This window comes from Silene latifolia, chromosome 2, assembly GCF_048544455.1.
Source record: "Silene latifolia isolate original U9 population chromosome 2, ASM4854445v1, whole genome shotgun sequence".
In the NCBI taxonomy this organism is placed as follows: domain Eukaryota; kingdom Viridiplantae; phylum Streptophyta; class Magnoliopsida; order Caryophyllales; family Caryophyllaceae; genus Silene; species Silene latifolia.
Window position 1 is genome coordinate 185787961 of NC_133527.1, and position 16888 is coordinate 185804848.

The window sequence follows — 16888 nt, forward strand, 5'->3', positions numbered from 1 at the left end:
ACTTATAAGAGGTTAGATAGAACGACGTTTCTCTATTATGAGAGAACTGTAATTCATAAGTAAGTTCCAATTCATATGAATTGGTGAAATCAAACAACTTACCCATTTCACCGTTCTCCTAAATTGACATTCGTGTGTTTCATAGAGGATAGCCAAATATGGGTGTTCAAAAAGTGGTCAGGTTCGGTAGATCGGATCGACCGGCCCGGTGTAATTCTATCTGATCTCCGGGTCCACTAAATATGGGTGACCAATCTCCGGTCCTGTCCAGTTTGGCCCATACTTAGAAAAAAATTGTAAAAACCCCATTATTATTTGTCGACCTGGGCCAGTCACCGAACCTAAAGGGTTCCATATCCGCACCGGGTCTTATTATAACCGACCGGGTCTTCGAGTTTGGATTTTATGGGGTATGGGCTTCGGGTTCATTCCGGCCTGGTCCGATATAGTCCCCGACCGACAAACACCCCTAAGCTAATCGACCTTAAAGAGTTCATAAGCTCCTTAAGAGGTCATATAACCTAAACGACATTGTATCTTCTTTCAATCTCTTTGGCATTTCATAAATATTAAGAGCCGTCACTAGAAAACCAATTAGACAAGATATGCGTTAACTTCATCTGTGCATCTCCTCCTACACAACATGAACCAACAGATATTTGGACATGCTTATGAGGCACATCGATTAATAAGTTTAAAGGTGATGCGATTAAGGCCTTAAGCGCTTAAGTAGGTTCAATTTTTTGTTTCTTTAGCAATGGCAAGCCAATAGCCATATGCTCAAGGTTAAATGAAATAGTAGAAAATAAAAACCATCCTAAAACATAAACAAATAAATAGATATCATTCATAATCAAGCCATCAACCATCTATAAAAAATAATAAAACAGAAACCTCAACCATCCTTACTTTCCCGCCTACTTACCCACAACCCAACAATACCACACCCAACTAAATTAATTAATTAATTAAAAAAAAATCTCATACGGTTGACTATAATCAGCACTTATCCTAAGTATCCTAAAATATTTCCTAGAATATAGTATCCTGGTAGACTTGATAATAGTAAGAGAATCCCTAAAATCTTGGTTTTGACCTCTTATACTGATAACAAAATTTTAGAGATCACATCAAAACCCTAAGTATTGTTCTACACTCCTCATTATATATAAACGTTTAAACTACCTTCATTTTTACCCATCTTCCACAAGTTCATATACAAATATTACTCACTCTGCTACAATGGCAGCAAACAACAACTATGATGCTATTCAATCAATCACACCAGATAAGGAGACATGGCGCATCCGTGGACGAATTGTTTATGCATGGGAACAAGTTTACCCAAGTGGTGGAGAAAGTAATAACTTGGATTTTATACTCATGGACTCAGAGGTAACCCAAATTCTCTCATGACTTCTTAACAATTTACGACAAACTTAAATGACTGTTATTGACAACTTTATTCATTACTATAGGGAAGCAAAATACAAGCCACTATCCAAAAAAGATTGTTTTGGAAATTCAAGTCTTTGGTAACCGAGGGTGAGATCCGAATTTGGCAAATTTTCGAGTAAGCCAAAATATTGGAGAATACAGACCTACCAAACATACATACAAGATAGTATTCACCTCAGGAACTACATTTGCATCATCCACCAACACCATCATTCCTGAAAATTGCATTGAGTTTGCATCGTTCAAGGACATCACACATAATAGACTCGACACAAACTACTTAATTGGTGCGTTTCCATACTCTTATTTTCATATAAATCCATCGACAAATTCAAACAAAACACTGTATGCTAATTTTATATGTATACAGATATCATTGGTCAACTTCATGGGAAAAGTCCATTGGAGGAACCAAACAAGAAGAAAAAATTGCGTCTTGAGTTGATTGATGATGAGTAAGTATTTCTAATTAAATTCTTCAAATAACACTATTACAGTATTGTCTTTCACAAAAAAAAAAAAAAAAATTACAGTACTGAACATCATCACAAACATTTGGCTACACAGGAATCAGAAATTGATATGTACCTTATGGGAATCTTTAGCAATTGATACGTTCAACATCCTTTCCAAATACGACGAGGACCCTACATATCACCCTATTATCATCGTCCGCTTTGCCAAGATTAAACCATTCAAAGGTATGTTAAAAAAATACCTTACAATCTTATTTAAAAATCTCATAGCTAATATTATTACATTCTAATTAATGCAGACTCGGATGTATCTAATACAATTTGTTCAAGAGTCATGATTGATGCTGAGATCCCTGAAGTCCGTGATTTCATAAAGAGGTATTGTTTTAATATAACGTCAATTTGTTAAAGACGTACATATGCTCTCTAACAAATTTAAGATTAGATACATCACAAGTTGTTCACCACATCTTACCAGGATGGGAAGTGGATGTAGAACATCAGTGACATTGACCCATCTTTCAAGTCACTCTGACACAATTGCAGACGAGCTACTAGAACCAGCTACAAGGAGGACAATTGACGAAATTAGAGAAAGCCAAGAGGTTATACAATCAACCACTCCACTAAGAACTTTTTAAAAAAAAATTGTATCATATTATGACAACCATTCATCTTCTTAATACTCTTGATTTGGCCATACTTCTAAGCAGGAAGGATACTATGTAACCTTAGCCACTGTGAAAGGGTTTGACACCAAATATAAATGGTTTATAGAGAGTTGCAAGACATGTAAATCAGCAGTGGAGTTGGATGACAAAGGGAAATGGGTTTGTAATGCCAAATGTGAAGGATATGCAAAATTTGTGGTACTCAGGTATCCCTCTTTGATATACAATAATTTACCGAAAAAGACCATCTAAGCATATAAAAATATCCCATCCAAGTCTATCACATTTTTTAAAAACTATTTTTTTTTCCTGTAAATATCACAGGTACAAAGTAAGGGTTAATGTAGTAGATCATACTGGAAATGCGACATTTATATTATTTGATTCCCAAGTCTCGAATTTGATACAACAATCTGCTAAAGACTTAAGAGATAACCAACTTCAGGTATACACCTATCCTTCAATTAAATTGTTTCTACCCAAAGATCAACTAGCAGCTACGATTTTTGAATGCAGATTACGATTTTTTAATGCATTATACCTGTTCAATGAGTATGGTTATCCATATACTATTACTACAAAGCGTACAACCTTATATCATGACATCAAAAGTTGAAAACTAACCATTTATAATTTTGTTGTACAGCACGGGGATCCAGATGCTTATCCGAGTGAACTTGATGCACTACTTGATCGAAAGTTCATCTTTAGGATCAAAGTTCATCCGAAGTACAATCTTACCAAGGGCTGGGATTCATATAGTGTTAACAAGCTTTCTGAAGATCCCGTTCTTATCGAGAAATACATAGGAACCTGCAAAACAATGCCGGTACGTTTTAGAAAATAAATAACCATAGCCATATTAGTTCATGGATAAAAATATAATAGGCACTAATTATCTATACTAAATTATAAAACAAGAACCACTCCACACTAATTTTCCCGCTCAACTCAAAACACTACTCAACCCTATTTATAAAAGAAAAATCTCCATCCAACGTTTTAGCCGTCGCCTTCCTCATGTATGATGTATCCAGTAGCTAAACCAAATTTCTACCATTCACGGTGAAGTTGAGGTTGATAATTTATTTCATTCACCAATCTTCTATCCTTCTCAAAGTTACATCCAAGTGTAATTATCTATCGAAGAAGATGGATTATTAATTGATGTTGATAAATTCGGTTCTGATTAATTATTTTGCCCAAAATCAAAGGTAATGCTCTATTTCCGGTAAATTCACTACTTACCCTCTAAATTCGTTAAACTATAATCGCTTACAAAATTGAGTATATTAATCTTAATTACATTCTAATTTTTGGATTTGGATGTAGGTTTGATTATTTAGTCCCATGATGATAGCATAATTGAGGCTATGAATCTATGATTTTGATTGAGATTACATAAGGTTAGTTAGCCTTGAAGTTATCTCGATTTTATCGCATATTCAAGAAATGATTTTGAATATGGTTGAATATGGTTCTCCGACATTTTATCATTTTAATCTATGGAATTTTTGCAAATCTAAGGTTTGATAGCGGTGATCTTGTGAAATATTGCTTTGCATTGAGATTTTGATATCTTGTGAAATATTGCTTTCCATTGAGATTTTGATAATCAAATGAGATTTTGATAATAATGACAGTGTGATGTAATCAATTAAGATTTTGATAATAGTGAGTGTGTGAAATAATATCAACTGATTTTGCTTTCCATTTTGATCTTTTAGAAGCTAGCAATCTCAAACTTTTTTTGTAATCAAAGGAAGCGGTTACTACGCAAACTCGTTGTTAATAAGAATGGTTGGCATGGCTCTGTGGCATGATCAAAATAATTTTATGTGGGCTGCCATATGATTTATGTGTTAATGATTTCAGGTAATTTAAAAAGATGAACTATACAAAATGCTCCTTCTCTTGAGCTATGATAGGCTTCTCTACACCATTTGCTCTTTTAAAGTATTTTTGCATATCAAATAAGTATTATTCTTGAAATGTTAGAGTTAAGTCTCTTTTTTGTATTAGCTCAATAGATGAATATGTCAAATGTTTAAGTTGAATATTTATTATATAGAGAGGGAAGAATGGTCTGTGAGGATAAAATGGTGTGACAACAAATATTCTTAGAAGTAGATATAGATACACCATTTTGCACTAGCTAGCTTAGTTCGTGGTATAGCCACGAGGAGTACACATGACCTATGTTCGAATCTCACACCAAAAAAATTTCATACACAACTTTGTACTATAGATATCCTTACTAACCTTTGTGTTTTATACCATTGTAGATTTATTGGGATTTCGGTTCTTAAAATAGTGATTAGATTTGGGAATTGGTATGTAAGTATCCAGCATTAATTTTCTGATGCATCTTTTATGATTAGATTTCACCAAATTATACACCGTTTTATGAAACACGTCAGCTCATGGATGAAAAAGTTTCCGCCTAATAGATCCGTCTTAACATTGAAACGGCCAAATATCATCCCACTTGAGTATATAGGACAAATGTTTTACCATAATAATACTACTTCCTAAACAATACAGTGAACTCAAGAGTCAAACTTTCATACCTCTGCCTCTCCTATTTTTCCACTCCAAATATCTTATCTTAATCTTTCATCTTTTTTCCCCTGCTTTCTCTTGCATTTATAATTTACACATACTTCGTAGTCTTTAGCTTTATGGATTTGGGACGGAGGGAGTATTCTATTTCTATTCTTTTTACCCTAGCCTATGTAACTTCCGTTCTTAATGTGGATTATAAGATTTAATTAACTATATTCCTCAGTAACAATGCTTGATCATCTTTAATGAGTAGCTCTCCAATCGAACTAATTAAGCATCCTGTTTATGCATCTCTATAGTATGATAATTTTGTTGCAATTGTCATGTTCTATCTATTAGTCTTTATCTTTGTAGGATAAGGGTCCAATTCTCCATTACTCTCCTTACGACTTACTTTTGCACTCAACTAGACATGGACGTCTTTAAAAAGAGTGACAATACTAACTGGGTTATGTGTGGGATTATTAAGGGAAAGTTTTGTTCAATATAAGTTTTATATATCTGCAAATTCTATTAGACTTTATACTTTTAAAAGTTTTTTGGGAACATATTTATCTTATCATGCAAAAATGCAGATTTAGTGACACCATATGCGAATTTCACATAGTGATTTAATTAACATTTTACAGATTTTGTTTTGTCGAATTTTTCCTAATGCTTTATTACTACACATTTTTAATAAGACTTTAGAAGCTAGCAATCTCATTTGATAATCAAATGAGATTTTGATAATAATGACAGTGTGATGTAATCAATTAAGATTTTGATAATAGTGAGTGTGTGAAATAATATCAACTGATTTTGCTTTCCATTTTGATCTTTTAGAAGCTAGCAATCTCAAACTTTCACTGTAATCAAAGGAAGCGGTTACTACGCAAACTCTGTTGTTAATAAGAATGGTTGGCATGGCTCCTGTGGCATGATCAAAATAATTTTATGTGGGCTGCCATATGATTTATGTGTTAATGATTTCAGGTAATTTAAAAAGATGAACTATACAAAATGCTCCTTCTCTTGAGCTATGATAGGCTTCTCTACACCATTTGCTCTTTTAAAGTATTTTTGCATATCAAATAAGTATTATTCTTGAAATGTTAGAGTTAAGTCTCTTTTTTGTATTAGCTCAATAGATGAATATGTCAAATGTTTAAGTTGAATATTTATTATATAGAGAGGGAAGAATGGTCTGTGAGGATAAAATGGTGTGACAACAAATATTCTTAGAAGTAGATATAGATACACCATTTTGCACTAGCTAGCTTAGTTCGTGGTATAGCCACGAGGAGTACACATGACCTATGTTCGAATCTCACACCAAAAAAATTTCATACACAACTTTGTACTATAGATATCCTTACTAACCTTTGTGTTTTATACCATTGTAGATTTATTGGGATTTCGGTTCTTAAAATAGTGATTAGATTTGGGAATTGGTATGTAAGTATCCAAAGATTAATTTTCGATGCATCTTTTATGATTAGATTTCACCAAATTATACACCGTTTTATGAAACACGTCAGCTCATGGATGAAAAAGTTTCCGCCTAATAGATCCGTCTTAACATTGAAACGGCCAAATATCATCCCACTTGAGTATATAGGACAAATGTTTTACCATAATAATACTACTTCCTAAACAATACAGTGAACTCAAGAGTCAAACTTTCATACCTCTGCCTCTCCTATTTTTCCACTCCAAATATCTTATCTTAATCTTTCATCTTTTTCCCCGCTTTCTCTTGCATTTATAATTTACACATACTTCGTAGTCTTTAGCTTTATGGATTTGGGACGGAGGGAGTATTCTATTTCTATTCTTTTTACCCTAGCCTATGTAACTTCCGTTCTTAATGTGGATTATAAGATTTAATTAACTATATTCCTCAATAACAATGCTTGATCATCTTTAATGAGTAGCTCTCCAATCGAACTAATTAAGCATCCTGTTTATGCATCTCTATAGTATGATAATTTTGTTGCAATTGTCATGTTCTATCTATTAGTCTTTATCTTTGTAGGATAAGGGTCCAATTCTCCATTACTCTCCTTACGACTTACTTTTGCACTCAACTAGACATGGACGTCTTTAAAAAGAGTGACAATACTAACTGGGTTATGTGTGGGATTATTAAGGGAAAGTTTTGTTCAATATAAGTTTTATATATCTGCAAATTCTATTAGACTTTATACTTTTAAAAGTTTTTTGGGAACATATTTATCTTATCATGCAAAAATGCAGATTTAGTGACACCATATGCGAATTTCACATAGTGATTTAATTAACATTTTACAGATTTTGTTTTGTCGAATTTTTCCTAATGCTTTATTACTACACATTTTTAATAAGACTTTATTTCAAGAGCTTATTTTTATTACGAGAATTAAACACTTCATGTCGTAATTTTGCAGCTTGCGCTTATTTCTTTTGCAATTATACAGTCGGTTCATAGTTTAGGCCGGTTTAGGCCATGGAAATGTTCAAGATTTCTTTCTTTTATGATTTTTTAGAACATTCAATACTAATGCCAGATTGCTAGCTATACACAACAATGGTGGGACAAATTCATGCGCATCCTGTTTAAGTTGATTCATCAATACTCTCAGGGCCCAGGGGTCAAGGATGAGTTTGAGTTCAGTTAATATCAGCCCCAGAGTTTTTTTTTTGGCCTATTCCATGTAATTTAATGATTATATTTGGGTGTCATTAGATGTTGTCTTATTGTGTAAATTATCTTTAATAGCATAATTTATCAACTGTAATGAAGAAATTTGCCGCTTGTGCAGCGCTTAGAGAACTACTCCTGCCGTCTTACTTTTATATTTTTATAGGGGTGTTTTAATCTAATATGAAACAAATGATTCGAACGCAGTGAGTATTTTCTTAATCTATTCAAGCTTCTTGAACAAGCACCAGATATAATTTTTGCAAATACGTTGCTAAAGATATTTACCGCGTAAAAGTCGTGTTGGCAAACGTGATAAAGCAAACAAGTAAAGTGGAGTTGAATGGAGGGAGTAGTATTTTACATGTACCATCATTGACATCTAGGGAATACAATATTTCATTGTTCCATACATACTTATATCTAAGTCCTTGAAGTTTCTCAAAAATAATTTTGAAACTAAATTAAAATACTGTTTTATATATACCCGTGCTACTTTGCACGGGTTTTAAACTAGTGACAAAATAAAACAACATAGAAAGCGCATCTCTCCAAATTTTGGCAAGGGTACACCAAATACTCAAAGTTAAGTGAACACCCGCCAAAGATACAAGATAATTATTGATTTTGAAATTATTTACATATTTTCATTAAATTGTAAGTCATGCTCGTGAATATTTTTTTACGAGTAAAGAAAAAAGTCTGAAAAATAAATAAAAGCATCATTAATCTTAGAATTAAAAATAGGGTCGAAGATTTGTACACATAAATTTGTTCATGTATACTTACACTCAACGACCGAGTTTAAAGTGCTAAATGATAAACTTTTCATTAAAATGTACTCCCTCCGTCCCGGTCATTTGTTGTCCTTTTGTTTTGGCACAAAGACCAAGGAAATGGGGAGGGAGCCAATTACTAAATGACAAGTGGAATAAATGGGGTGTGAATGATCAAATTACTCATCAAATTCATTCTTAAAATAGAAAGGACAACAAATGACCGAGACACCCCAAAATGGAAAAGGACAACAAATGACGGGGACAGAGAGAGTAATGGTTTTAAAAAACAATGGGACGAGATCACGAGAGTCACGAGACCCCTTCCGATATAACTAAGGTTTTTAAAACGTAACATGAAGTTGATTCCATAATCATACGTCTTCCCATAACAGCAAGAGTTCCACATTCCACAACCCATTTCTATTTCACAAGAAAATCATTCTTTACAAGAAACAAACTTGAAACTACCAAGAAATACCCAAATTACCACAATTTAATTCCCTCGTTAAACTGCATTGTCAGGGTTAAATTGCCCTTTTTTAACAACCCATTAATGCAATTTTTTCTGGGTATATATCCATAATTCTAATAAATTGTTGAACAATAAACCCTCCCAGAAAATCATTTTTCTGGGAATAAAAAAGAATTGAATTTGGGCTTTTGATTAATTAGGGTATCAAATGATCGATTTTTTTTGTTGTGGATGGAGGAAAGGGAGAAAATATGAGGAATTTGATGGAAATAGATGCCCTTCTTCGAAAGCTTCTAGAATCTCTAATCTTAATCTTGGTTAGTTTTTGTTTTTATGATCATCATTTATTTTTTTCAGTATGATCATTGTTTTTTGAAGTGTTTATGTTAACAGTTTATGCAAATTTAGTTGTTAAAGTAATGCATGATTGGTTATCAGTGTATTTTGTGCTTTTGTTCTGCTGTTATTTGATGAAAGTATAGTTTTTTGGTGATGAATTCAGTTCACTGGTTGTTTGCTTTGTAATCTTGTCTACAAATGGAATCGTCCCTCTAAATTATCTGTTTACCTTTGATTAAAACACCCTTCGTAAAGAATTAAAATGTAAACTAATGATCGAGTCAAAAAGTGTTACTTGGTCTAATTGTGTAAATCTTGGGTTGTTTAAGATCAATGCATGGTTTGGTAAAGTAGCTTGGTGTTCAGATTTTACTGAAGTGCAAAAATGTAATGCTTTTTTCTGTTTTGTGAAGATAATTTTGAGATTTCAACAGTTTCTATCTCTGATGGTAAAAGATTATGTTATGTGCCTGATGTAATTCTTTGCTAAGAAACTCATGGTCGAAATCTTCGAGTATTTGAATAGCTACCCACCTATCGTAGATGGGTTGATGTAATTCTTTGATAACATCATGTTAGTGAAACAAGTTTCTTTTGTCTTGTGTAAGATGATGATGTATGCGTTGAGCCGGTTTTATTGCATTTGAAGACTTGAAGTTCAATCTTGTGATTTGAGAGGAATTTGTAGAGTATAATTTTTTTTGAGGAGATTGTTTTCTATATTGGTGACATCTTTTTCGAGAAGAAATTAAACTTTGGGTTCTCATGTAGATGGATATGGGTTAAGGAGCTCTTGTCTTACTGATTAAGATGTAGGTAGTGAGGTAGCGGATACAGTAGATCCCAACTTCGAACGCTTCCCCTTGTTGCCTTTTGGTCCTCAATGTGGATAAAATCTGTCTTACAATTAGGTTTACACCAACTGTGGCCTCAAGTATAGGAAGTGTAGTAAATTAGTTAAAAGCGGAGCCACGTGGGCAATGACAATTGTAAATAGAGAAAAAATGAAGGCAAATGGGCACATTTCTGTGAAGGATATTGAGAATCTTACTGTGAGACAGGAGAACGTGAGTACATACATGACTATGGGCAACTTGGACTTCTATGCATGTTCTGTTGGATGATGATTATGGATTTCGAACGTGATGTTCCTTGCTCAGATGTCATGTAATTAGTGAAGATGAAGTTTTTCTGCGTGCTTTTAATTGTCTTTGGATAAAAAAAAAGTGCATCCTCAAAGTTCATGTCTATACACCATAATTTTTTTTGTCGGATAGAGTCCGTTCATATCTCTTATTCTCTTTTAAATGTTCTTTTTCTCCTGCTTGTGCTTTTCTCTTCTCTCTGTATTTTGGAACTAAGGCTTTGTTGCATGTCATCAAGACAGACATGCGAACATCCACACTATACCTTTTTGATGAATTGACCTTCGCATGTGACACACATCAAGAAGAATTTGCTCAAACATCAAAGCAATTAGTAGTTGTGATCTTTATAATCATCTAAAATTTAATTGTAACTAACATTTACTAGTTATGATTTCCCATAGAAGTGGAGCACAGTTGAATTGAGTTTAGTTTTATGACCAAAGGGTTATGCACTTTTGCTCTTTTCAGGAGGTTATACTATGTTTATGTGGTATGTCCGAATTAGATTACTTGAGGTTCATTCTTTTCTTGGTGGATCTTGTAGAAGGCAGTGAACATGGGTTGAAAGGTGATGGAGAGTCCAATAACAGCGCACCTGCGATTAAGGATGAAATGCAGGACAATAACAACGACGACAACAACAGCAACAACAACAACAGCAACACCAACAGAGATAAGGCTAGAATTTTCAGCTACAGAGAGCTTGCAACTGCTACCAGAAACTTTCATCCAGACACCTTTCTTGGAGAAGGTGGATTTGGGTCTGTTTTCAAGGGAAAACTTGTGGGTACTAATGAGGTAGTTTTCCGATAAAACACCACAATTTAACCACAGATTTAACTTTTTAAGTTACTAGTTGGTTTGAACAATGGAACTTATTCTTATGAACATGTTCACAGGTTGTCGCTGTCAAAAAGCTTAATCCGACAGGTATTCAAGGCGAGAAGGAGTTTCTGGTGGAAATTCTTATGCTTTCTCTTCTACGCCACCCAAATCTTGTAAATATGATTGGTTACTGTGCCGAAGGCACCCAGCGTCTTCTTGTCCTTGAATTCATGCCTTTGGGATCATTGGAAGCTCATCTTCATGGTACAGTCTTCTAATGCGTTCTTCTGGATGACTAATTTCATGTCTTTCACAAGACTCGGTTTATGTTATTTATTTGTTTTCCTTTCCGTTGGAGCTAAAGACCCACTATTCTTTGGTTTTCGATTATGATGGATTAAAGCAAAATGACTCACTAGACAAGCTGTGTTTATTTATTTATTTTAAAATAGAAAATATCTGATGCAATTCTCATATTCATTATGGGTAATGCGGGAACAGTCCCTCTCTGTTGTTAACACGTGGGTGAAAAGCTGCGTTTTGTAGTACCCTTGATACACTGAGATTATGTTGTTGTAGTTGTATTTATGACTTCACTTTAATCAGTGGAGTAGAAGATTGGAAGGCCAGCACTTGGCTTCTAAATGCTTGACTTTTCGATCATTAATATCCACAGCGTTGTTTCTTATGTGTTATACTGTTGAGAATTGGCTAACAGAAATCTTATTCGCAGATCTTCAACCTGGCGTGGAACCTCTGGACTGGGATACCAGAATGAAAATAGCTGCTGGTGCAGCAAAAGGAGTGGACTACTTGCATAGGGAAGCACAACCGCCTGTTATATTCAGAGACCTAAAGCCATCAAATATTCTGCTAGATGAGGGATTCCACCCGAAGCTGTCTGATTTTGGGCTTGCTAAGTTTGGTCCGGATGATAATAGTTCTCATGTCTCCACTAGAGTCATGGGCACTCAGGGGTATTGCGCCCCCGAGTATGCTGAAACTGGCAAATTGACTGTCAAGTCGGACACTTTCAGTTTTGGAGTGGTCTTGTTGGAACTTATTACTGGGCGCAAAGCATTTGACATGACTCGTCTAGGCGGAAAAACTTCTCTTGTTGATTGGGTATGATCATACTTCTCGTCCCTTGACACAGAACTATTACGATCTTCTGCTGCATTTATTTAGTCATCTTGTTCAAGTATTTGTGCGCCGATAATTTTGGTTAGACTATTTTCATCAGACTACTACTTATACGAACTACAAGTTTACAAAATGATTCACATATATTTTAAGATTTTATTGGCTCGGATGAGAACTTAAGCTAGAGAGACTGTGTTTTGGAGATCATTTCCCCTTCCGATTTTTGATATGTTGCAAGGATTCTGATTTTTGGCCTATAGACAGGCAAATAGATACGTATTGTAGGATCATCTTTTCGGTTTTCCCACATATTGCTCAGCTAGAAATTCGATGCGTTGCAACCTTGTTCAATTTTATGTGAAAATTTACAATTACAGTTTTACAATAATCATTTAAGGTAAATGGTACTCGTATTAATATTTTGTAATGTTTGCAGGCACTTCCTCTACTGCATGATCGAAGAGGACATTCGAAGTTAGCAGACCCTCGTCTAAATGGACAATATCCAGTGTCAGCACTGCGAAAGGCAGTAGATGTAGCAGCAATGTGCCTGAGAGAAGATGCGAAACGAAGGCCAAAGATGAATGAGGTGGCAGAGGCCATGGATTTTCTTACAACGCTTAAAGGTGGGCCCCCACGCAGTGCATCAGTGGAAAATATCTCGACAGTGTCTATCAGTCCGAAGGAAACAATAAAGGCGATGAGCCAACCTGTCAACCGAGAGCAGGCTGTAGCCGAAGCCAAAATGTGGGGTCAGAAATGGAGAGAAATGAGACAGCAAAGTGCAGTTTCCACCTCTACTTGGGCCACCCAAGCTCAATAGGATACATACAGCATACTACATAGCAATGTGTGAGCCTTTATAGCCTCAATAACTATTTGAACAAATATTAGTTTGTCTTAGTCATTGGAGACTCGAAAAGCTTGACAAAGCTTTGCTGAAGTCGATAGTTCTTCATTTAGCTGTAGTGGTTACCGTGGTGGAAAGATGCTGCTTTTGGCGTTTAAAATTTCGCAGTACAGTGTAGTATAACTAGTTTGGTTTACCAATAATGACATAGATAGCATAGTTGTGATCTTGTGCAAAATTCTCATTTGTTCCGTATCCCAAGCTTGTGAGTTGTGACGTCTTACAACCAGTTTAAATAATGTTAATAAGGGAAGATGATTGTGAGATGTCACAACTTCGCTTCAAGTGAATGGGTTATGAAAAGTCAGCAAAAGCTTCTTCAGTGCTCTTTTTGTGTAGAAAAAAAGGGCTTTTCTTGAGTAGAGTTTGTTTGCAAAGGATGATGCTTTTAGCTTTTATCGCGAGGCGAAGGGTCGTAAAATAAAAAAAATAAGGTCCTACCGGGAGTCGAACCCAGGTCGCTGGATTCAAAGTCCAGAGTGCTAACCACTACACCATAGAACCTTGTTGTTACATTTCCTTCATTTAATGTATTGCTTTTAAGTTAACTTCCCCATTTTTGGAAGATGAAGTAAAAAATATGGACATATATAGAGTCCCTTAACTCGATGTGTATCGAATTGGAATTGGCATTTTACCTAAAGTTAAAAAGTAACAAACGATTCCTCCGTAATTGTATAAGATTAAGGATGCTTGACGTTTCTACATCATTTCAAAATTGATAGTAATTAAACAAGTTTGGAGTTTTCAATTCAGAGTATCTGTGAAAATTTATGTTTATTAAAGCGGGTTAATAGAATGACCAATACACTTAATATTTAATTATACATCCTTCTAAATGTACAATATATATATTTTAGGACAAACATATTTTAGTATTACTACGTACATATAATAATTATCGAGATTACACTATGTTAGTCCTTGCTTGACAAAACATTGTGGAAGGGTGAGGATTCAAATAATCATCATGTCATGATTTGAATATACTCCCTCCGTTCAACTCCACTTCGCAAGTATGCTTTTTGCACGGATATTAAGGGATGGATTAAAAAAACTATAAAAAGTACATAGGGAAAGAGAATAGTGGGGTTAAAAATGTTAAAAAAATATAAATGTGGGGTTTTATGGTGGATTAGTGTGGGGTATGGATGACATTTTTTGTAAATATGAAGTGTGAATAAGGATAACATGGTCATTTTCTTGGCCTAAAAAGGAAACATGTAAAGTGGAGTTGAATGGACGAAAAAGGAATACATGTAAAGTGGAGTTGAATGGAGGGAGTAATACAAGTAGTCACTATTATGCCACTTGACATTTGACAAAAATAAAATAGTAGGAGGTTGAGGAAGAGAGTAGTTGTGGAAGGGTAAAAGTAGTCATGATAACATTGATGATTGTGAAGAAACCAGAAGTTCCCACATGTGAGGGTTGTCCCACATTGATAAAAGAGGAGAAGAATTACCACTTTATAAGGCAAGGGGCTAGTCCCTCTATCGCCAATTGGTTTTAGAGTGGAACCCTCTTGGGCCTAAGTTGTGGACTCTTTCTCCTCCGTTTGAGTGCGGCCCAGGCCCGTTGTTAAATTTAACATGGTATCACGAGCGATCCTGGTACCTCCACAATAAACGACAGCCACTCGACATTCACGATGACAGTAGGAGACAAGTCAGGAGAAGGAAAATTCATGGCAGGCGGCAGTGGAAAGGATACAATCCCTGTATCGTCGCCGTTGTATCTTCACCCATCAGATAGCCCGAGTCTTATGCTCACTCAGATCAAATTTGATGGTGAGAATTACGACATCTGGGCAGATGCGGTAAAGAATGGACTCGATGCTAAGAATAAATTGGAATTCATCGAGGGAAAAATCAAAAAACCCGTCATCGCAGATAATGAAGAAGGAAGCATTGAGGCTGTCGCATGGAAACAATGTAACGCCATGATTAAAGCATGGCTTAGGAATGTAATTGAACCAAAATTACATCCTAGTATCACCTTCACAGGCATCGTGTCTGAAATTTGGGAAGAATTAAGGGAGCGATTCTCGGCTGGAAACGCACCAAGGGTTCATCAATTGAAGAATGAACTAAATGAGTGCAAACAGGGAACTCGTTCTGTAGTAGAATACTACACCCAATTGAAGACTATTTGGGACGAATTGGCAAACTATAGCCGCGTACCCAAGTGCACATGTGGGGCAGGAGCTATGTTACTCAAGGAACGAGAGGAAGAGAAGGTCCATCAATTCCTAATGGGACTTGATACAAACTTGTACGGAATCATTCGCACCAACCTCTTGATGGAAGACGATATTACGACTCTCAACCGTGCCTACTCTTTGATACTCAGGGAGGAAAGGCACAAAGTCGTGACTCGTATTAAAGAAGAAAAAATGGAAGTTGCTATGGCAGTAAAGAACAATCCGATCTCATGGGGCAGAGGACGAGGCAATCCAGTTAGAGACGAAGAAGAAGAGGAGCCTGTTCGATGCACCTACTGTAAAAAATGGTACCATGAGGAGGAAAATTGCTATGAAAAGCATGGCTACCCAGGAAGAGGCAGAGGAAGAGGACGGCGAGGAGGTCGTGGAAGAGGAGGTCGCACAGGAGGCCGTGGACAGGGAAACCAGTTCCAGGCGAATGCAGTTGCAAGTTCCTCAAACTCAGCGAGTTCGACAAAACAGGAAACGGAAAATCTGACCAGTGACGAAATCGTGCGCCTAAGAGGCCTTTTAAGCAACTCTGACAATAGCGAAAAACTATCAGGTATGAGATTAAATAAAAGTGATTGGTTAATTGATAGCGGTGCCTCGCACCATGTGACGGGAAAACGTGAGTTGCTTGAGAATATTTGGCGTGGTGCACCGTCAACGGTTGGCTTACCAGACGGAGCAGAAGTTGTTGCACAGGAACATGGACGGGTGACACTGACCAAACACTTTGTGCTACAAGATGTTTTATATGTTCCCTCTTTAACTTGCGATTTAATTTCGGTTCAACAACTTATTAAAGAAAACAGCTGCATAGTGACGTTTTATACTGACTATTGTGATATACAGGACCAATCTACGAAGAAGACGATTGGACAGGGTGAGCATGTGAATGGGGTTTATTACTTCAAGTCAGAACAAGAAACGGTTGCAGCAGCAAAGCAAGAATTGAGGGACGTTCATTTGTGGCATAAAAGACTTGGACATCCGTCACATAGTGTTTTACCGAATTTTACACAATTAATTGGTAGTAAGTTATTTTGGGATTCTAAGCATGCTTGTGATTCTTGTTGTCGTGCAAAACAAACACGTTCCGTTTTTCCTATTAATAATAAACGAAGTGACGTTATTTTCAAGTTAATTCATTGTGATATTTGGGGTCCTTATCGTACCCACAGTATGTCTGGTGCGCATTATTTCTTGACTATAGTAGATGATTGTAGTCGGG

The 16888-nt window shown here is 35.7% G+C and overlaps 2 protein-coding genes, 1 long non-coding RNA gene and 1 other non-coding gene across 5 annotated transcripts; 2 read left to right on the top strand and 2 right to left on the bottom strand.

Annotated features, from left to right (window-relative positions):
• Window positions 1-1585: 1585 nt before the first annotated feature.
• Window positions 1586-3411, bottom strand: LOC141643757 (uncharacterized). The gene is made up of 3 exons (XR_012543762.1): window positions 3230-3411; window positions 2047-2498; window positions 1586-1673 (listed from the first exon to the last, which is right to left on the bottom strand). It is a non-coding gene; the product is annotated as an uncharacterized LOC141643757 (long non-coding RNA).
• Window positions 2241-7996, top strand: LOC141643756 (replication protein A 70 kDa DNA-binding subunit B-like). The gene is made up of 7 exons (XM_074453051.1): window positions 2241-2312; window positions 2413-2539; window positions 2648-2811; window positions 2930-3050; window positions 3252-3819; window positions 3938-4011; window positions 7699-7996. The coding sequence occupies exons 1-5, from the start codon at window positions 2269-2271 to the stop codon at window positions 3450-3452; spliced, it is 657 nt and encodes a 218-aa protein (XP_074309152.1). The 5' UTR covers window positions 2241-2268; the 3' UTR covers window positions 3453-3819; window positions 3938-4011; window positions 7699-7996.
• A 970-nt stretch (window positions 7997-8966) lies between these two features.
• Window positions 8967-13626, top strand: LOC141643758 (putative serine/threonine-protein kinase PBL7). 2 transcript variants are annotated; one of them, XM_074453053.1, is made up of 5 exons: window positions 8967-9400; window positions 11115-11368; window positions 11470-11659; window positions 12129-12520; window positions 12975-13626. In XM_074453053.1, exons 1-5 carry the CDS (start codon window positions 9292-9294, stop codon window positions 13359-13361), a joined length of 1332 nt encoding a protein of 443 aa, XP_074309154.1. In that variant the 5' UTR covers window positions 8967-9291; the 3' UTR covers window positions 13362-13626. The 2 variants fall into 2 exon arrangements, with proteins under 2 accessions (XP_074309154.1, XP_074309153.1); XM_074453052.1 differs by having other exon boundaries at window positions 9213-9400; window positions 11039-11368.
• A 254-nt stretch (window positions 13627-13880) lies between these two features.
• Window positions 13881-13952, bottom strand: TRNAQ-UUG (transfer RNA glutamine (anticodon UUG)). Its single transcript has one exon. It is a non-coding gene; the product is annotated as a tRNA-Gln (tRNA).
• Between the last annotated feature and the right edge of the window lie 2936 nt (window positions 13953-16888).